Here is a 16,828-nt window from a genome sequence, read left to right on the forward strand (position 1 = left end):
ATTTTTTATATTTATATAGTTTTAAATGTTATGATTATTTATTTGTGTTGTTCCAAATGTCTGGAAAAAATGTGTTGGTGCAGGGGAGGGGGCGCTGAAGGGGGGTTCGCCCAGGGAACCATACAAGCTAGAACCGCCACTGCATACAACGTACGTAGCTGGCATTCAACAACAGAATTGACCATGTATGCTTGGATAGGAAGAAAGCGTTCAATTTGTATCGCCCTTGGCCCTATGATTTGCGATAGTAATGAGGGTACAGTTTGTTTACGTAGTCGCGGGCATCAGTTTGGCAGAGAGCGAGCGCAGTACACATTCATTAACTGGTAAACACAATGGATAGGACAATATTAAAATCCAATCAAGCTGTAGGAAATTTAGATGTTCCAAAAATCAGTGAAACAATGGTACTTCCGCTTCCGGCATGGGGATTGTGTCACGTCACGTGAGCCACATCCATGGTTCCTGATTTTGTCCTTGGCATGTGGAGAGGACAATGTCTTTTACCAAAAAACCTGGTGGGAAGGCATTAGATATTTTGCAGAATTTGCCTCGTATTACATTAGCAAACTTGCGACCGGAACCGGGGACAAAGAAAGCTGTAAGTATGCGTTTATTAGCTAGCCAAAAGTTGCTGAAAAGCTAGCAAGCTAGCTATCATGGCTAGACTAGCCAGAGATGAAGAGGAAAAGAGGGCCCAACTCGGCGTAAAATCTGTCTCCCTCCAACAGGTGGCGTTTTTTCGCCCACCAAGCAAGGAGTTCTTGCTGTCGAATTTGGTCAACAACAAAAAATAATGGCTTATTTGCTACTTGAGGTTTATTTGATCAAATAGATGTTTCCTAATGCTTGAGTTGTTACGAGTGTACTGGTATAAATAGGAGATGTGACAGCCCAGCAACTTTGAGAAAAAAACACTTTACATCGGAGTTGTCTCGAGATGGCTATGCATGTTCATGTCATAGCATCTTTATTTGTATTATTATTTTTAAATCCTTTTTTATTATTATTACATTTCAAATGACAATACAGTAACAACAAAAACATAGGATATCACTACACGTATATTTGCTCTGAAGAAACATAAAATAACATTAAAGTAAAAATAAGAAATCACTACACATGAATTGAGTTTCAAAAGTTAAAGTACCTAAAATAAAATAAGGTCAAGGGTTACAAATGTACAAACCTATGATAGAGTTGTAAGAATAGTGGTGTTTTTTTTGTTATTGACTAATTCTAGAGATTTTATTAAATATTGGATTTGAAGTAGAAATATATTGCATTTGGGGACAGATTTAAAATATTTGTTTGTGTGTATATAAAATTTACCAGAGAGAATGAAGAAATTAACAACTAATTCAGAAGTTTTGTTTTCATTTGAATAGATGGGTCTTATTAATAAAATAAAACATGTAAATCCTTAACTCTTAAATACTTAAAATAACTTCACAGAGTCACACATAAAAAATGTGTGTAATAGTTTCCCCTTCTTTATCACAGAAAAGTCATATGTCCTCTAAGTCAGTGGTCCTCAACTGGTTTTGCTTGGGGACCCAAATTTGACAATGACAATTGAGTCGCGACCCAATATTATGGACTGTTGATGATTACATTTTGTAATGTTGGATTGCAGCTGCCTTCTTGGGCAGGCTTTACTTGCAAAATAGACTGTCTCACTGTCTACTATTATGCTATTAAAAAAGTAATTAAAATATTTTTCAAAATCATTTAAATGTAACCTTTATTTAACTAGGCAAGTCAGTTAAGAACACATTTTTATTTACAATGACGGCCTACCCCGGCCAAACCTGGACCACGCTGGGCCAATTGTGTGCTGCCCTATGGGACTCCCAATCACGGCCGGATGTGATGCAGCCTGGATTAACTGAGAAGACATGTATTATCAGTTCAAGAGAATAAGCCATTTAATTAGCCGACCAGTTCACCTGTGGGGTGTAATAAATGATCAGACTCAGAACATGACATCAAAACCAGCCCAATAATGTTAATGAACAGTAACACATACCAGTGCTTAAAATAGAAAAAACAGCAATCATTAGGAATTCTTAATCATCAATTACCATGTGAATAGTTTCACAGCTTTGAAAAGTTTTTTTTAAAGGTGTACGTTTTTAACCAGTTCAATAAAATGTAATATAAATGTCAGAATTAATGAACACTAAAAATTAACATAGTGAACAATAACTCATTAACCTATTTATTTATTGTGTGTGTGTGTGTGTGTGTGTGTGTGTGTGTGTGTGTGTGTGTGTGTGTGGCCTATCAGTGGGAAAGCTGGGGGTTTCTTCAGATTGATAAGTTTATTGAAGTCTGGGGTGATGGTTGACAGGTCAACTCGGAGGTCGTGCTGGCTGTCCAGTCTGTTTCTGCTTTTAGTTTTCAGCACAGCCATAGCAGAGAAGCCACTTTCACACAGATAGGCAGTGCTGAACGGTAGCATGCTTCACTACAGGCGAGACCAGGATACTCTCCCATTACTCTGCATTAGAACTGTGGCTGTGTCCGCGATCAAATGACAGCTCCACCAACAGATCCTTTTCGTTGCTTGGCAATGTGACGCTTCCCATCGCCACTCGAAAGGGGGTCCGGTGTCCAGTCGTCTAGTCTCCTGTTCTCCACCGGGAAGTAGTTGCTCTCCTCCGGGAATTAGTCGCAAAACTTTCCCTGCAGCTTGACAAGATGCTGTTTAAGTTTTTTTTTCAGTGTATCACAATGTGCTATGTTGATCAGATTCTGAATCTCAAAATCAGCATTGGGAAACATGTCAATTCTCTAGTTAGAAACTTGCCCAAACTGCAAATCCATGTTGTCCCTTTGTTCAAATCGATTGTGCCCCCTCCCTCCCTTGCATTGACACATTGAGTGAATTCAGATGATCAAAAATATCTGCCAGGTAGGCAACCTGCGTGAGCCATTCCTCTCAATCGAAATGTTCGAAGCTCATAAAAGCGACCCACACATTACCCCTGGAAAGCCAGCGGACCTCTGCATGATAAAGCACCTGTTGGCGCTCGCTCCCCATATCCCTGCAGAAGGCCTGGAAACACCTGCTTTTCATCAAACTCTTTTGTATATAGTTGACACACTTGATCACATTCTGGAGAGTGGCGTGGAGCTCAGGCACGATGTCCTTCGCTGCCAATGCCTCCCTGTGTCGGAAGCAGTGGTTCCACGTCGCACTCGGTGGTCTCTCCAGGATCTGCTGTAATACTTCAGAGGGCTTTCCCATGATGACAGCTTCCCCATCAGTGGTCACACCAATGCACCCACCCCAGGCAAGTCCCACGGAGCCCAGGTACATATCCATTGTGTTAAAGACAGCCTCTGCGGTGGTGGTGGGCAAATCAGCATTAAAAAGGACCCGCTCCTCGAAGTTATTATCCCAGACGTGTCTGACATCGACCATTAGAATTGCATGGTTAGCCACATCTGTGGATTCATCAAGCTGCAGTGCATAATGGACGTTTGCACTCTGATGTCTGGTGCGTTATGTCCTCAGACATGTGCTGGATTCTCCTCATGGTGTCATTGGATAGGGGTATGGCTTTAAGTTTGTTGGCGGCTGACTCCCACGATTTTAGTGCACATGTCAATGCAGCAGGTTGCACTTAACAATACGCTGGGCCACAAGGTATGATGTGCGAAGTGCCTTTTCTTGTACCGTGCATACATTGTTAAATTAATCTTGTGAGGCCTCCAGATATTGACATTTCCTTTTAAAAAAGTCAGCTGTCTTATCTTTGTGGCTTGGATGCTTGGTGACCAGATGCCTTTTCATTTTGGAGGGTATCATGCTCTCATTAGCTAGCTCATTGCATAGGACCCATTGCGGTCTATTCTCACCCTGCCTCTCTTCTATACATGTTATGTAAAACCATATTTGATGAAGTCGGGGAGGTATTTTCTCTTCTTGACATGGACCAGGTTGTTTGCCTTGTTGACATTGGAAGCAGCAGTAAATGAAGAATGAAGCTGCACGTTTTAAGAACTTGTCCATGATTTTACTCAGACAGCTATAGCTACATGAGTTAAATGACAGCCAACTATCCACATGTGCAATGCCTGCAGAACACATCTGCATAGTTAGCTATCAATCAAGCTGGCTGTCAGAAGAATATCTGTATTATCTGATTGGACGTGTCACATTTAAAACAAAACAATGTTGCAGAATGACATTTTTATTGGATCAGTGTGTCATATCAAATGTTTATTGTTCACATACACAAATTTAGCAGATGCTATTGCGGGTGTAGCGAAATGTGTGTGCGGGGGCGAGAACGTTATTGTATTGGGTCAGTGAGTGAGTGCAGGGCGAAAACCATCGGAGTCTGAACGTAGCTAGCCATTTCACCGGACGCACTGCTTATGTTAAGTTAGCAACAATAAGTGGTGCAGCGGTATCCTTTCAAAATAAAAGTTTCGGTGCGGCGGTTACCTTTCAAAATAATATTTTTCTATTTGTTTTTATATTCTTGCACATTCCCGCGACCCCTTAATTTTGTGCAAGATTTTGAAGTTAATTTATTTTACTTTATTTGATATACAAAATTTGTGAGGGAGCAACCACGCTTTCTTCCATTTAATTTGAGTAATAAATGCATTCCAGAAGAATTTCCCCGTAGGAGAGATCTTGTTCTTGGAGTTTCTACATTTACTAAATTTCTAATCCAACAGGGGGAAACCTTCTAACATACAGTGTATTCTGAAAGTCTTCAGACCCCTTGACTTTTTCCACATTTTGTTACCTTACAGCCTTATTCTAAATGGATTACATTGTTTTTTCCCCCCTCATCAATCTACAAACAATACCCCATAATGAAAAAGCAAAACAGGTTTTTTGACATTTTTGCAAATGTATTAAAAAATAAAAACGGATCACATTTACGTAAGTATTCAGATCCTTTACTCAGTACTTTGTTGAAGCACCTTTGGCTGTCAAGTCTTCTTGGGTATGACACTACAAGCTTGGCACACCTGTATTTGGGGAGATTCTCCCATTCTCTGCAGATCCTCTCAAGCTTTGTCAGTTTGGATGAGGACCGTCGCTGCACAGCTATTTTCAGGTCTCCAGAGATGTTCGATCGGTTTCAAGTCCGGGAAGCCCCGAAGCCACGCCTGCGTTGTCTTGGCCGTGTGCTTAGGGTCGTTGTCCTGCTGGAAGGTGAACATTCGCCCCAGTCTGAGGTCCTGAGCGCTCTGGAGCAGGTTTTCATCAAGGATCTCTCTGTACTTTGCTCCGTTCATTTTTTCCCTCAAACCTGACTAGTCTCCCAGTCCCTGCCGCTGAAAAACATCCCCGCAGCATGATGCTGCCACCACCATGCTTCACCGTAGGGGTGGTGCCAGGTTTCCTCCAGACGTGACACTTGGCATTCAGGCCAAAGAGTTCCGTCTTGGTTTCATCAGACCAGAGAATCTTGTCTGGCAAACTCCAAGTGCGCTGTTATGTGCTTTTTACTGAGGAGTGGCGTCCATCTGGACACTACCATAAAGGCCTGATTGGTGGAGTGCTGCAGAGATGTTTGGCCTTCTGGAATGTTTTCCCATTTCCACAGAAGAACTCTGGAGCTCTGTCAGATTGACCATCGGGTTCTTGGTGGTTCCAAACTTCTTCCATTAAATAATTAAGGAGGCCACTGTGTTCTTGGGGACCTTCAATCCTGCAGAAATGTTTTGGTACCCTTCCCCATATCTGTGCCTCGACACAATCCTGCCTCGGAGCTCTACGGACAATTCCTTCAACATGGCTTGGTTTTTGCTCTGAAATTACTGTTGACTGTGTGACCTTATATAGACAGGTGCGTGCCTTTCCAAATAATGTCCAATCAATTGAATTTACCACAGGTGGACTCCCAATGAAGTTGTAGAAACATCTCAAGGATGATCAATGGAAACAGGATGCACCTGAGCTCAATTTCAAGTCTCATAGCAAAGAGTCTGAATACTTATATTATTATTATAAGGTCATTTAGTTTTTTTTATAGATTTGCAAAAGTGTCTAAACCTGTTTTCGCTTTGTCATTATGGAGTATTGTGTGTAGATTGATGAGGGGAAAGAAATATTGAATCAATTGTAGAATAGGGCTGTAACATAACAAAAGTTGGAAAAGGGGAAGGGGTCTGAATGCGCTGTAAGTTGTGCATCTATCTTGACATGTTCATACTAAACACAAATTACATTTCATTAAGGCCTGAAGGTATTGCTTTGCATATAGAATGAAATTATTTGATGTATTTGGAAGTTGTATGTTTCTAAGAACTTTCTATTAGAGAGAATAATTCCTTTTTTATCAAATAAATCAAGCACAAATATAATATTTCTTTCAAACCACTTGGGGAAGAACAAATACTTGTTTTTAACAACAGTATCTTTGTTGTTCCACGAAAGTGCCTTGTGTGGGGAGAAGTTGTGGACATAACTTATTTTCCAGGCTGAAAGGGCTTTTTCATGAAACTTGGACAGTTTGATGGGTAATTTTGCTGGAGAATAGTTGCATTTCCACAAAAATGTAAGACCACCCAATTTCATACAAATATGACAGGGAATGAAGTACCATATAAATTCAGAGCTAAGCATACATCTTTTTATCCAGTTTACTTTAAAGAAATTGTTGATATCAATCAAATCTAGTACTTCGAGCCCACCATCAGCTCTTTGGTTTGATATTACAGACTTCTTAAGTTTGCATTGTTTGTTTTTCCATATAAAGTCTAGGAAAGTTTTGTTCATATCCTTGCTGGTTTGATCCACTACAAATAGGGAATGCGCATGGTAGACAAAACGTGACAGATCCTCTGCTTTGGACAATAAAACCTTCCAATAATAGAGAGGCCACGCTGGGGCCAGTTATTAAAGATGGATTTTGTTTTCTATAATCTCTGAGAGAAATTGAGATGTTGATGGACAATATGTTTTTTTTTGCTATGTGCAGCCCTAAATATTTCACATTATCTTTCACTGGAATATTCTCAACAGATTGGTAATTTGACTTATGTACGGATAATATTTCGCATTTATTTAAATTAAGTTCCAGACCAGAAGCAGAAGAGAATGATTTGATAATATTAAATGCAGTAGTAACTTGATCTTTGTCTTTTAGAAATAGCTGTATCGTCTGCTAATTGAGATATTTAAATGTATTTTCCAAATATTGAAATACCTTTTAATTCAGGGTTGTTTAAAATGCTAATAGATAGTAATTCTACAACTAAAAGGAATAAGAAAGCTGAAATAGGGCAACCCTGGCGTACACTACGGTGAATATTAAATATTTTAGATGTGTTACGATTAATCATAATAGAACTTTTCATATCTTTATAAAATATATTAATAACAGAGACAAAGCTAGTTCCGAAACCAATAGTGTACAACGAATGTATTAGGAATTTGTGTTAAATTGTATCAAATGCTTACAAAAGTCAAGGAATAGAATAATAGCCTCTGATTCAACTGAATCAGCGTAATCAATCAAGTCTAAAACTAACCTAATGTTATAGCTGATGTGGTGACCTTTCATGAAACCATTTTGGGTTTCATTAACAAGGTGGTGTTTTTTTAAAGTCTATCAGCATATGCCAAAGTTATGAATTTATAATCTGTATTTAATAATGTAATAGGTCTCCAATTATCTATGAAAAGGGGATCTTTATCAGGTTTTGGTATTAAGGAAATAAGCCCTTGTTTCATGGTGCTAATCATCTCACCCTTAGCTAGGCATTCTTGGAACATGTTGAATACTGGTCCCTCTAAATGTTCCCAAAAGTGTAAATAGAATTCCACAGAAAGATCATCTGTTCCAGGTGCTTTGCCCTTCTTCATAGATTTAAGAGCATCTCTAATCTCAACAATAGAAAACTCCTCTTCACATATGGACTTGAACTCTTCAGAAATAATTGGAACGTGGCCATGGATGTGTTTCATAAATGGTTCACATTCAATCCCATTAATTTGATTTATACAGATTTTCATAGAAAGATTACACAAAGCTCGAGATGATCGTAGGGTCTTTACTAGAGGTCGGCTTTACTAGAGCCGATTTTTTTTTAAATATATTTTATTTTAAATATATATATATCTGTAATAATGACAATTACAACAATACTGAATGATCACTTATTTTAACTTAATATAATACATCAATAAAATCAATTTAGTCTCAAATAAATAATTGAACATGTTCAATGAAACATGTTCAATTTGGTTTAAATAATGCAAAAACAAAGTGTTGAAGAATGTAAAGTGCAATATGTGCCATGTAAAAAAAAGCTAACGTTTAAGTTCCTTGCTCAGAACATGAGAATATATGAAAGCTGTCAGTTCCTTTTAACATCAGTCTTCAATATTCCCAGGTAAGAAGTTTTAGGTTGTTATTATAGGACTATTTCTCTCTATACCATTTGTATTTCATATACCTTTGACTATTGGATGTTCTAATTGGTACTTTAGTATTGCCAGCCTAATCTCGGGAGTTGATAGGCTTGAAGTCATAAACAGCGCAATGCTTGAAGCACAGCGAAGAGCTGCTGGCAAATGCACGAAAGTGCGGTTTGAATGAATGCTTACGAGCCTGCTGCTGCTTATCACCGCTCAGTCAGACTGCTCTATGAAATCATAGACTTAATTATAATATAATCAGAAATACGAGCCATAGGTCATTAATATGGTCAAATCCGGAGACTATCATTTAGGGAAAAAAATGTTTATTCTTTCAGTGAAATACGGAACCGTTCCGTATTTTATCTAACGGGTGGCATCCATAAGTCTAAATATTCCTGTTACATTGCACAACCTTCAATGTTATGTCATAATTACGTAAAATTCTGGCAAATTAGTTCGCAACGAGCCAGGCGGCCCAAACTGTTGCATATACCCAGACTGCGTGCAATGAACGCAAGAGAAGTGACACAATTTCCCTAGTTTAATATTGCCTGCTAACCTGGATTTCTTGTAGCTAAATATGCAGGTTTAAAAAAATATTCTTCTGTGTATTGATTTTAAGAAGGCATTGATGTTTATGGTTAGGTACATTCGTGCAACGATTGTGCTTTTTTCGCAAATGCGCTTTTGTTAAATCATTCCCCGTTTGGCGAAGTTGGCTGTCTTTGTTAGGAAGAAATGGTCTTCACACAGTTCTCAACGAGCCAGGCAGCCCAAACTGCTGCATATACCCTGACTCTGTTGCACAGAACGCAAGAGATGTGACACAAATTCCCTAGTTAAAAGAAATTCATGTTAGCAGGCAATATTAACTAAATATGCAGGTTTAAAAATATATACTTGTGTATTGATTTTAAGAAAGGCGTTGATGTTTATGGTTAGGTACGCATTGGTGCAACGACAGTGCTTTTTTCGCGAATGCGCTATCACCCATTTGGCGAAGTAGGCTGTGATTCAATGATAAATTAACAGGCACTGCATCGATTATATGCAATGCAGGACAAGCTAGATAAACTAGTAAAATCATCAACCATGTGTAGTTAAGATTGTTTTTTATAAGATACGTTTAATGCTAGCTAGCACCTTACCTTGGCTCCTTGCTGCACTCGCATAACAGGTAGTCAGCCTGCCACGCAGTCTCCTCGCGGAGTGCAATGTAATCGGCCATGATCGGTGTCCAAAAATGCCGATTACCGATTATGATAACTTGAAATCGGCCCTAATTAATTGGCCATTCCGATTAATCGGTCGACCTCTAGTCTTTACACAAGGTATTGTCAATATTTACGGCAGAAAGAGATTTGCTCTTATAGTTCCTTTTTTCAAGAGCAAAAAAATTGCTTGTGTTTTTCTCACCCTCCTCAACCCATTTTGCTCTAGATCTAATAAAGGGCCCTTTAGCTAAATCCATGTACATTTGATCTAGTTCTACTCCAGAGATTTGAATACAGAGACATTGTATTCAAATCTCATTCTTCCTTTGCTGAAAGGGTATCCTTCTTTCAAAAATGTTTGCTTCTTTAGTTCCTTACTGCGTGTAATGGGGATAGATCTCACTTTGAATTTAAATATTTCCCACTTCCATGCTTTGATTCTAAATCATTTGAATTAAACAAGTCTATGATCAAGTTCTTTATGTTCTTGTTGAGGACTGGATCATTTAGGAGTGAATTATTACATTTCCAGTATCCTCGAATGCCACTGGATTTTTCAGAACATTCTAACTTCAACAAAATAATTGTATGATCAGTCAAAGGAGCATGTTTATGACTTACTTATTGTACATACTGTAAAAGTGGGGGATAAATGAGAAACAGATCAATTCTGGATCTGACCATCATTGACCTATTACACCAGGTGTATTTGTTTAAGCTTGTATTAAAGAAACACCATGTATCAACCACTGTCAGTTTACTGCAAAATGAGGTGATAATGTCACTATTCTGAGATCTCAGAACTATTCTAGGTGGAAATCTATCTAAAGAGTTATCAGGTGTTTCATTGAAGTCTCCAGCTATTATAAGCCATGCATTTGTATACTTGTTTTGCAGCTCAGTAAGCCTATCAGCAAGATCCAAAAAATAAAGTCTTATTTGTGGTGTGAGAATTGTACCCATTCACATTGCATATAATAAAACAAGCATTATCTTGTACCCATGTCCCATCTTTGGACACACCAAACTCTGAAGTATCACCTGTAAACTTATGAAGCAACATCATAGTACCAGCTGAGTGGTTAGACCCGTGACTCTAATAAACAGTATTTCCCCATTGTAATTTCCAAAAGCTAGAATCTGAATCACAGGAGTGAGTGTCCTGGAGTAGAATTAAATCTGAATTACAGTATTTACAAAATAAAAACGGTGCTTTTCTTTTAGTTATGTTTTGTAAACCCCTGGCATTTTGAGATACAAGGAGGTCAAGTGAATGTCATGAAAGTACTGAATGTTTTGAAAACACTGCTCGGGTATATAGCTACATTGACTTGGAAGTTGATGGCGTCCTATTCTTTCTAAATCAAATGATAATGTTAAGAATTAGCTAAATTACTCTTGAGTAATAAGTCGATTTGTGATTTTTACGTTCACCCCGATTTATATCACCAGGTTTGTAAATGTGAATACGGGTTCATCATATTGATCACAACCTCTTCGGTTTAGGGTAGTCCAGTTCTTTCTTTAAGCTCAGGTTTCCTTACTAGCTACCTAGCTTACTGGTTCCACTAGTTAACCAGATATTCATATCACTACACTGTATTTTTTTTTTTAAATTTAAATTACATTTTGTCAGGTTAGATAACGTTTTGAATTCAATGCACTAAATATGTCATAGCATCTCTCTCCGTTAAATACCAGCTGTTGACGTCATCGAATATAAAAACATATTACAATAATGAGATGTATCCACCGATCCTCCGAAACACAACCCTGCCAAGCCGCACTACTTCTTGACACACTGCTCGCTTAACCCGGAAGCCAGCTGCACCAATATGTCAGAGGACAACTGGAGACCGAAGTCAGCTTGTAGGTGCCCTGCCCGCCACAAGCAGTCGCTAGAGTGCGATGGGACAAGGAAATCCTGGCTGGCCAAACCCTCCCCTAACCCGGACAATGCTGGGCCATTTGTGCGCCGACTCATGGATCTCCCGCTCACGGCTGGCTATGACACAGCTTGCAATCGAACCTGGGGCTGTAGTGATGCCTCAAGCGCTGCGATGCAGTGCCTTAGACCGCTGCATCTCTCGGGAGGCCCCATTATGGGGTATTGTGTGTAGATTGATGAGGGAAACAACAATTTAATACATTTTAGTATAAGGCTGTAACGTAACAAAGTGTTGAAAAAGTGAAGGGGTCAGAATACTTTCCGAGTGCACTGTACATTTCAATCACATTAAAATAAATGTTATGTTCAATCAAATGACTTCTATTATACTGTTTGTAGATTTTGGCTAAATATATGTAATGATGTATAACATGTGCGCAATGATGTGCCAAATCTTAATTTAGTGCATTAATATAGGGTAAGCATTTAGAATAACCCGCCTCAATTTTTCCAGCCATTGGTCGTAATATCACTCTAGAAACTGATCCGTCGTCAATATTGTGGAGTAATTATAATGCTAAGGAAAGATTTGAATAGTGAAAGCTGATCCGAGAGCAGCACTGCTTTTCATTTGATCCTACCGGTAGCAACACATGGTCTAACTACACACTTAGCAAACGTTCTCTCCATGTGCTTGTTTGGGAAAAACACTTGCATCATTATTTAAGAGACAACTCTTTATCTGGTACAATCATTGTAATGCTTAAGTTACATCACAACTGGGAAGCATGGCCCTTGTACCGCCAAATAATGGACATAAAAAAATCTTTGGTAAAATCACATTATCTGGCATACAATCTGTAGCTAATTCATTGCATGAATTCATTGTGACAATGACAAATAATTAACTTTTGATTACTATGTAATATGTCAATTGTTACACATGTAATATATTATGAAACCTTAATAGTTAAGAAAGAATGATGATGTGATTCATATTCTGTCTCATCTATCATTTTGTAGGAGAAGAAGCGCGGCAGAGGCCAACATGGAGGAAACAGAAGTGGCCGGGGTCACAAAGGGGAGAGGCAGCGAGGCAACCGACCTCGCCTGGGGTTCGAGGGGGGTCAGACTCCCTTCTATCTAGCCATCCCCAAATACGGCTACAATGAGGGACACAGGTTAATACATTGTTGTCCCATGTGCATTGTTGAACACGCCATGTTCTGTCGGTCATACTATCAAACGGTCATAACGTTACAACACCGAGATGCAGTCTGAGAAGCAACAAAGTAAGGCTTTGTAGCTTTTCATACTGTATCTCTGTACTGTAGTTGTTATTGCCTTGATGTCAATCACATTTTCTATACGTTATAGCCGTTTGTTTAGGGACAGATTATGCTCACAAATTTGTGCTTTTCTTCCTAGTCGGCGGGCTCAGTACCAGCCACTGACCCTGAACAGGCTGCAGTATCTGATTGACCTGGGCCGGATTGACCCCACTCAGCCCATTGACCTGACACAGCTGGTCAACGGCAGGGGAGTGACCATCCAGCCCCAGAAGAGAGACTATGGTGTTCAGCTTGTTGGCGAGGTATTTACATTGGCTACATTTACACCTATGAGCTGTCGTGACTGTGTATCCGCTTGATTTGGGGGTGAATTCATTGTTACGGAAGCTTGGGGATGAAGCACGATCCCAGCAAGGCAGTTGATTACTTATGTTTATGTAAAGCAAGGAAGATCTGTTATTTAGTGCACATATCTTTTGCCAGTAAGGGGCAGTATTTAGCTAATTAGATTGTAGTGTGATTATGCTAGACCAGAGGCAGTTTTTTTTCTGTTCTGTAGGTTTGTTCTGTATTGATTGAAAATGTATTTTCTCTATTCTTGCATCCAATTATGTGTGTTATCAGGGTGCTGGTATCTTTGCAGCAAAAGTCAACATAGAAGTTCAGATGGCGTCTGAGGAGGCCATTGCTGCCATTGAGAGAAACGGAGGGATCGTCACTACAGGTTTCTATGACCCTAGAAGTCTCGGTGAGTAGTAGTGATGGTAAGGTCGTAGTGGGTAACACTTTACAATAAGGATCCATTTGTAAAGTGTTTATAAAGGGGTTATAATTATGTTATTTAATCATTTGAAAATGTATTAAACTAATAATAAATCGTCATCGCATTGGTCAAAATAGTGCAATAACTGGTCAGTGTTTGCCAAATAGTGAGACAATATTTACCTACAGTTATTAACCATTTACAAATGCTTATAAGATTAACCCTTATGAAACCTTATTGTCAATAGTTACATAGTTGAACAATAGTTATTTTCTCACTTTTGGGTGTGATGCATTGGTGCTCTGTCCCAGGAACAGAAGAGCTTTGTTTTCATGATGTGTCTTGGCCCACGTTTGAAACCCTGATGCCCTGGCCAAATTTACATCCAGGACATAACTAAATTATTCCCCCTTACCAGATTATATCAACACACACTTACCACTTCTCTGTGATAGTCCAAGTATGGTGAACGCTCTGGTGTGAAATGGTAACCCTAATACCTTTGGTTGGTAAAACAGTGGAGGTATCCTCTACAACGTTGAATGTTTTGGTCTTCATAACCAGCATTCATTGGCTGAACATGTTTAACAAAGTGTTAAATCTTCTCTCATGTATGTGGTGATGAGTATCCAATACTGTCCTATAAGTATGTCTAAACTCTGAGTGAACTCTCAAATCTATAAATGATTTACCCACATGTATAACTGCTAAAAGTATACCTTATTTTAAGTAATAGATCTATGAACATTTATAACTTCTCAAATGATACCTTATTTTAAAGTGGCAATCCACTGACCATTAACAAATTAGTTACCAATATTTACTGCTGAAAAGATTCCTTTAAACGTCCAATATGCAGAAATTGCTCTGCCATTTCCTGGTTGCCTAATTTCAGTTTTGTGACAAAACAAGCAGTCATTGTGTAGACAATCATTGAACCATCTAAACCACTTTTCCCATAACCCAGAATATTGTATTTTTAGCTGTGTGAAGCTGGTGTACAAAACTGATGGTAAAAACAGGAAGCATAGAAATAGCGCACATAGAACAGATCTACCACTTATTAGACTTGCTTTCAATGAAAATGACAGATCTAGAACCTTTAAAGAAAATGGAACCCTACTGACCATTTATTAATGAGCTAGGCCTACCAATATTTATAGCTTCAAAAAAATATACCTTAAAAGAAAGTGGAAACCTTCTGGCCAGGGGGTGTCTTTTTCCAGCTAGCCAGCAAACGTTTTCCAGCTAGCCAGCTAACTTATTTAGTTAGCTATATCATGCCAAAGATTATCTTGTGTTAAATCGTCTAGCAGAATGTCTATATTCAAAAAATACATTTCAGGTTTTATCTACTGCTAGCTAGCGGGCTAGCTAACGTTTCCTAGCTATGTAGGCAGGACAGATGTGCTAGCAAACATTAGCTAGCTGAGCAGCATGCTAAATCATCCAGGAGAACTTCTGTATTCAAAACTGAAAGAAAATGCAAGAGAATTTACCCTTTCTCCGCTGTCAACATTTGTATCTTGTGAACAACATTTATTTTGCGCAATCTCTTTGGTCTTCGCACATTTCTCATAGCCACGTCCATCATGATTCTTCACGACGCACTGTCACATGATGTCAGTGCCAACACAACATTTTGTGCACCTTCCAGGTCGTCTTTATTTTAAGCGCGTTTCACAGATCTCCCAAAGTTGGGGAAGTTTTTCAGAAACCAGCAAACTGCACCAATAATGTGGCTTGTGATCTTGAGATGAAGCTTTCATTCCTGGAATAAATAAGTGTACCAATTGTATTTTTCTATTTAAAGTGCGGGGGGGCTGCCTTAGATTTTTACCTTGTCAGCTCTGGGATTCAATCCAGCAACCTTTCGGTTACTGGCCCAATGCTCTAACCATTAAGCTACCCCAAAATATATTTGCGTCATCAGGGTTTCAAACATGGGGCGAGACACATCATTGGGGTTTAGGGGAAAATATATTTTTAAGAAAAAAATATATTTTATATATATTGACAAAAAAATATATATGGGGGTTGGAAATGATGCTGACAATTACATTGATGGAAGCTACAATCTATCTGTAATATTAAAGCTGATCTGCCCCCCCCCACACACACACAAAAAAAAAGACACATCATTGGAGTTGACCATTGGTCTGAAAAACAATAATTTCTATTCCTGGGAAAGAACAAGAATGCATCATACCCAAAAGTGAGAAAAAAACTATTGTTTAACTTTGCAACCGTTGAAAATAAGGTTGCATGATTATGCAACGCATTTGTAAGTGCATTTATAAATGGTTAATAGCTGGAGGTATTTTGTTTTGTTATAACCTATTAATGATTTATAATGCATTTACGTGATAATAAGTCCTTTTATAAACCCTTTACAAATAGAACCTTATTGTAAAGTGTTACTCCATAGAAACACATTAAGCCAAAACTTGAATCATCTTGCTATGACACCACTTACATTTTACACTTGGAAGGGTAGTAACTCTCTACTTTGTTCTGTCTGTAGCAGTCCTGTGTAAGCCTGTGCCGTTCTTCTTAAGTGGACAGCCCATTCCAAAGAGAATGTTGCCTGGGGAGGACATGGTCCCGTACTACACAGATGCTGCCAACCGTGGTTACCTGGCAGACCCAGAGAAGATTCAAAAAGCACGGATAGCCTTGGCCCAGAAGTATGGCTACGTTTTACCGGACATTTCCAAAGACGAGTTGTTCCACATGCTGTTTATGAGGAAGGACCCCAGACAGATCTTCTTTGGCCTCTCGCCAGGCTGGGTGGTCAACATGGCAGAGAAAAAGATTCTGAAACCGACTGACGACAAACTACTCCAATATTACAATTCTTAAAAATGATTAAAATAAACATGCTCTGTTTATGTACATAAATGTCATGATGGGTGATTTAAAATAAACGTCTCTTAGCACAACTTTTTCAACACAACTGATGTACTGTGTATACTGTATTAAATGTATTTAATTTAATGCCATGGTTCTCTCATTCGTCTTAGGGGCGTTTCAGCCAAAATCTGAAAATAATGTATTTCTATTGTACATCTCTGTAAGAAAGGCACCATGCTTTATGATCAATGCTTATAGTGAATGGAGGAGTAGATGGAGGTTAGGTAACGCACACTACTTGACCAAAAGTATGTGGACGACTGCTCATCGAACATCTCATTCCAAAATCATGGGCATTAATATGGAGTTGGTCCCCCCTTTGCAACTATAACAGCCTCCTCTCTTCTGAGAAGGCTT

General features: G+C 38.8%; 1 protein-coding gene across 2 annotated transcripts; it reads left to right on the forward strand.

Moving 5' to 3' along the window:
- Positions 1-417: 417 nt before the first annotated feature.
- On the forward strand, positions 418-16,555 carry LOC106578690 (39S ribosomal protein L15, mitochondrial). Of its 2 annotated transcripts, none has more exons than XM_014157794.2 (5): positions 418-601; positions 12,527-12,684; positions 12,932-13,097; positions 13,420-13,543; positions 16,083-16,555. In XM_014157794.2, the coding sequence occupies exons 1-5, from the start codon at positions 497-499 to the stop codon at positions 16,418-16,420; spliced, it is 891 nt and encodes a 296-aa protein (XP_014013269.1). In that variant the 5' UTR covers positions 418-496; the 3' UTR covers positions 16,421-16,555. The 2 variants fall into 2 exon arrangements, with proteins under 2 accessions (XP_014013269.1, XP_045558142.1); XM_045702186.1 differs by having other exon boundaries at positions 432-601; positions 16,086-16,555.
- Positions 16,556-16,828: the final 273 nt, after the last annotated feature.

The sequence above is a fragment of the Salmo salar genome, chromosome ssa19 (genome assembly GCF_905237065.1).
Source record: "Salmo salar chromosome ssa19, Ssal_v3.1, whole genome shotgun sequence".
Taxonomy (NCBI): Eukaryota; Metazoa; Chordata; class Actinopteri; order Salmoniformes; family Salmonidae; genus Salmo; species Salmo salar.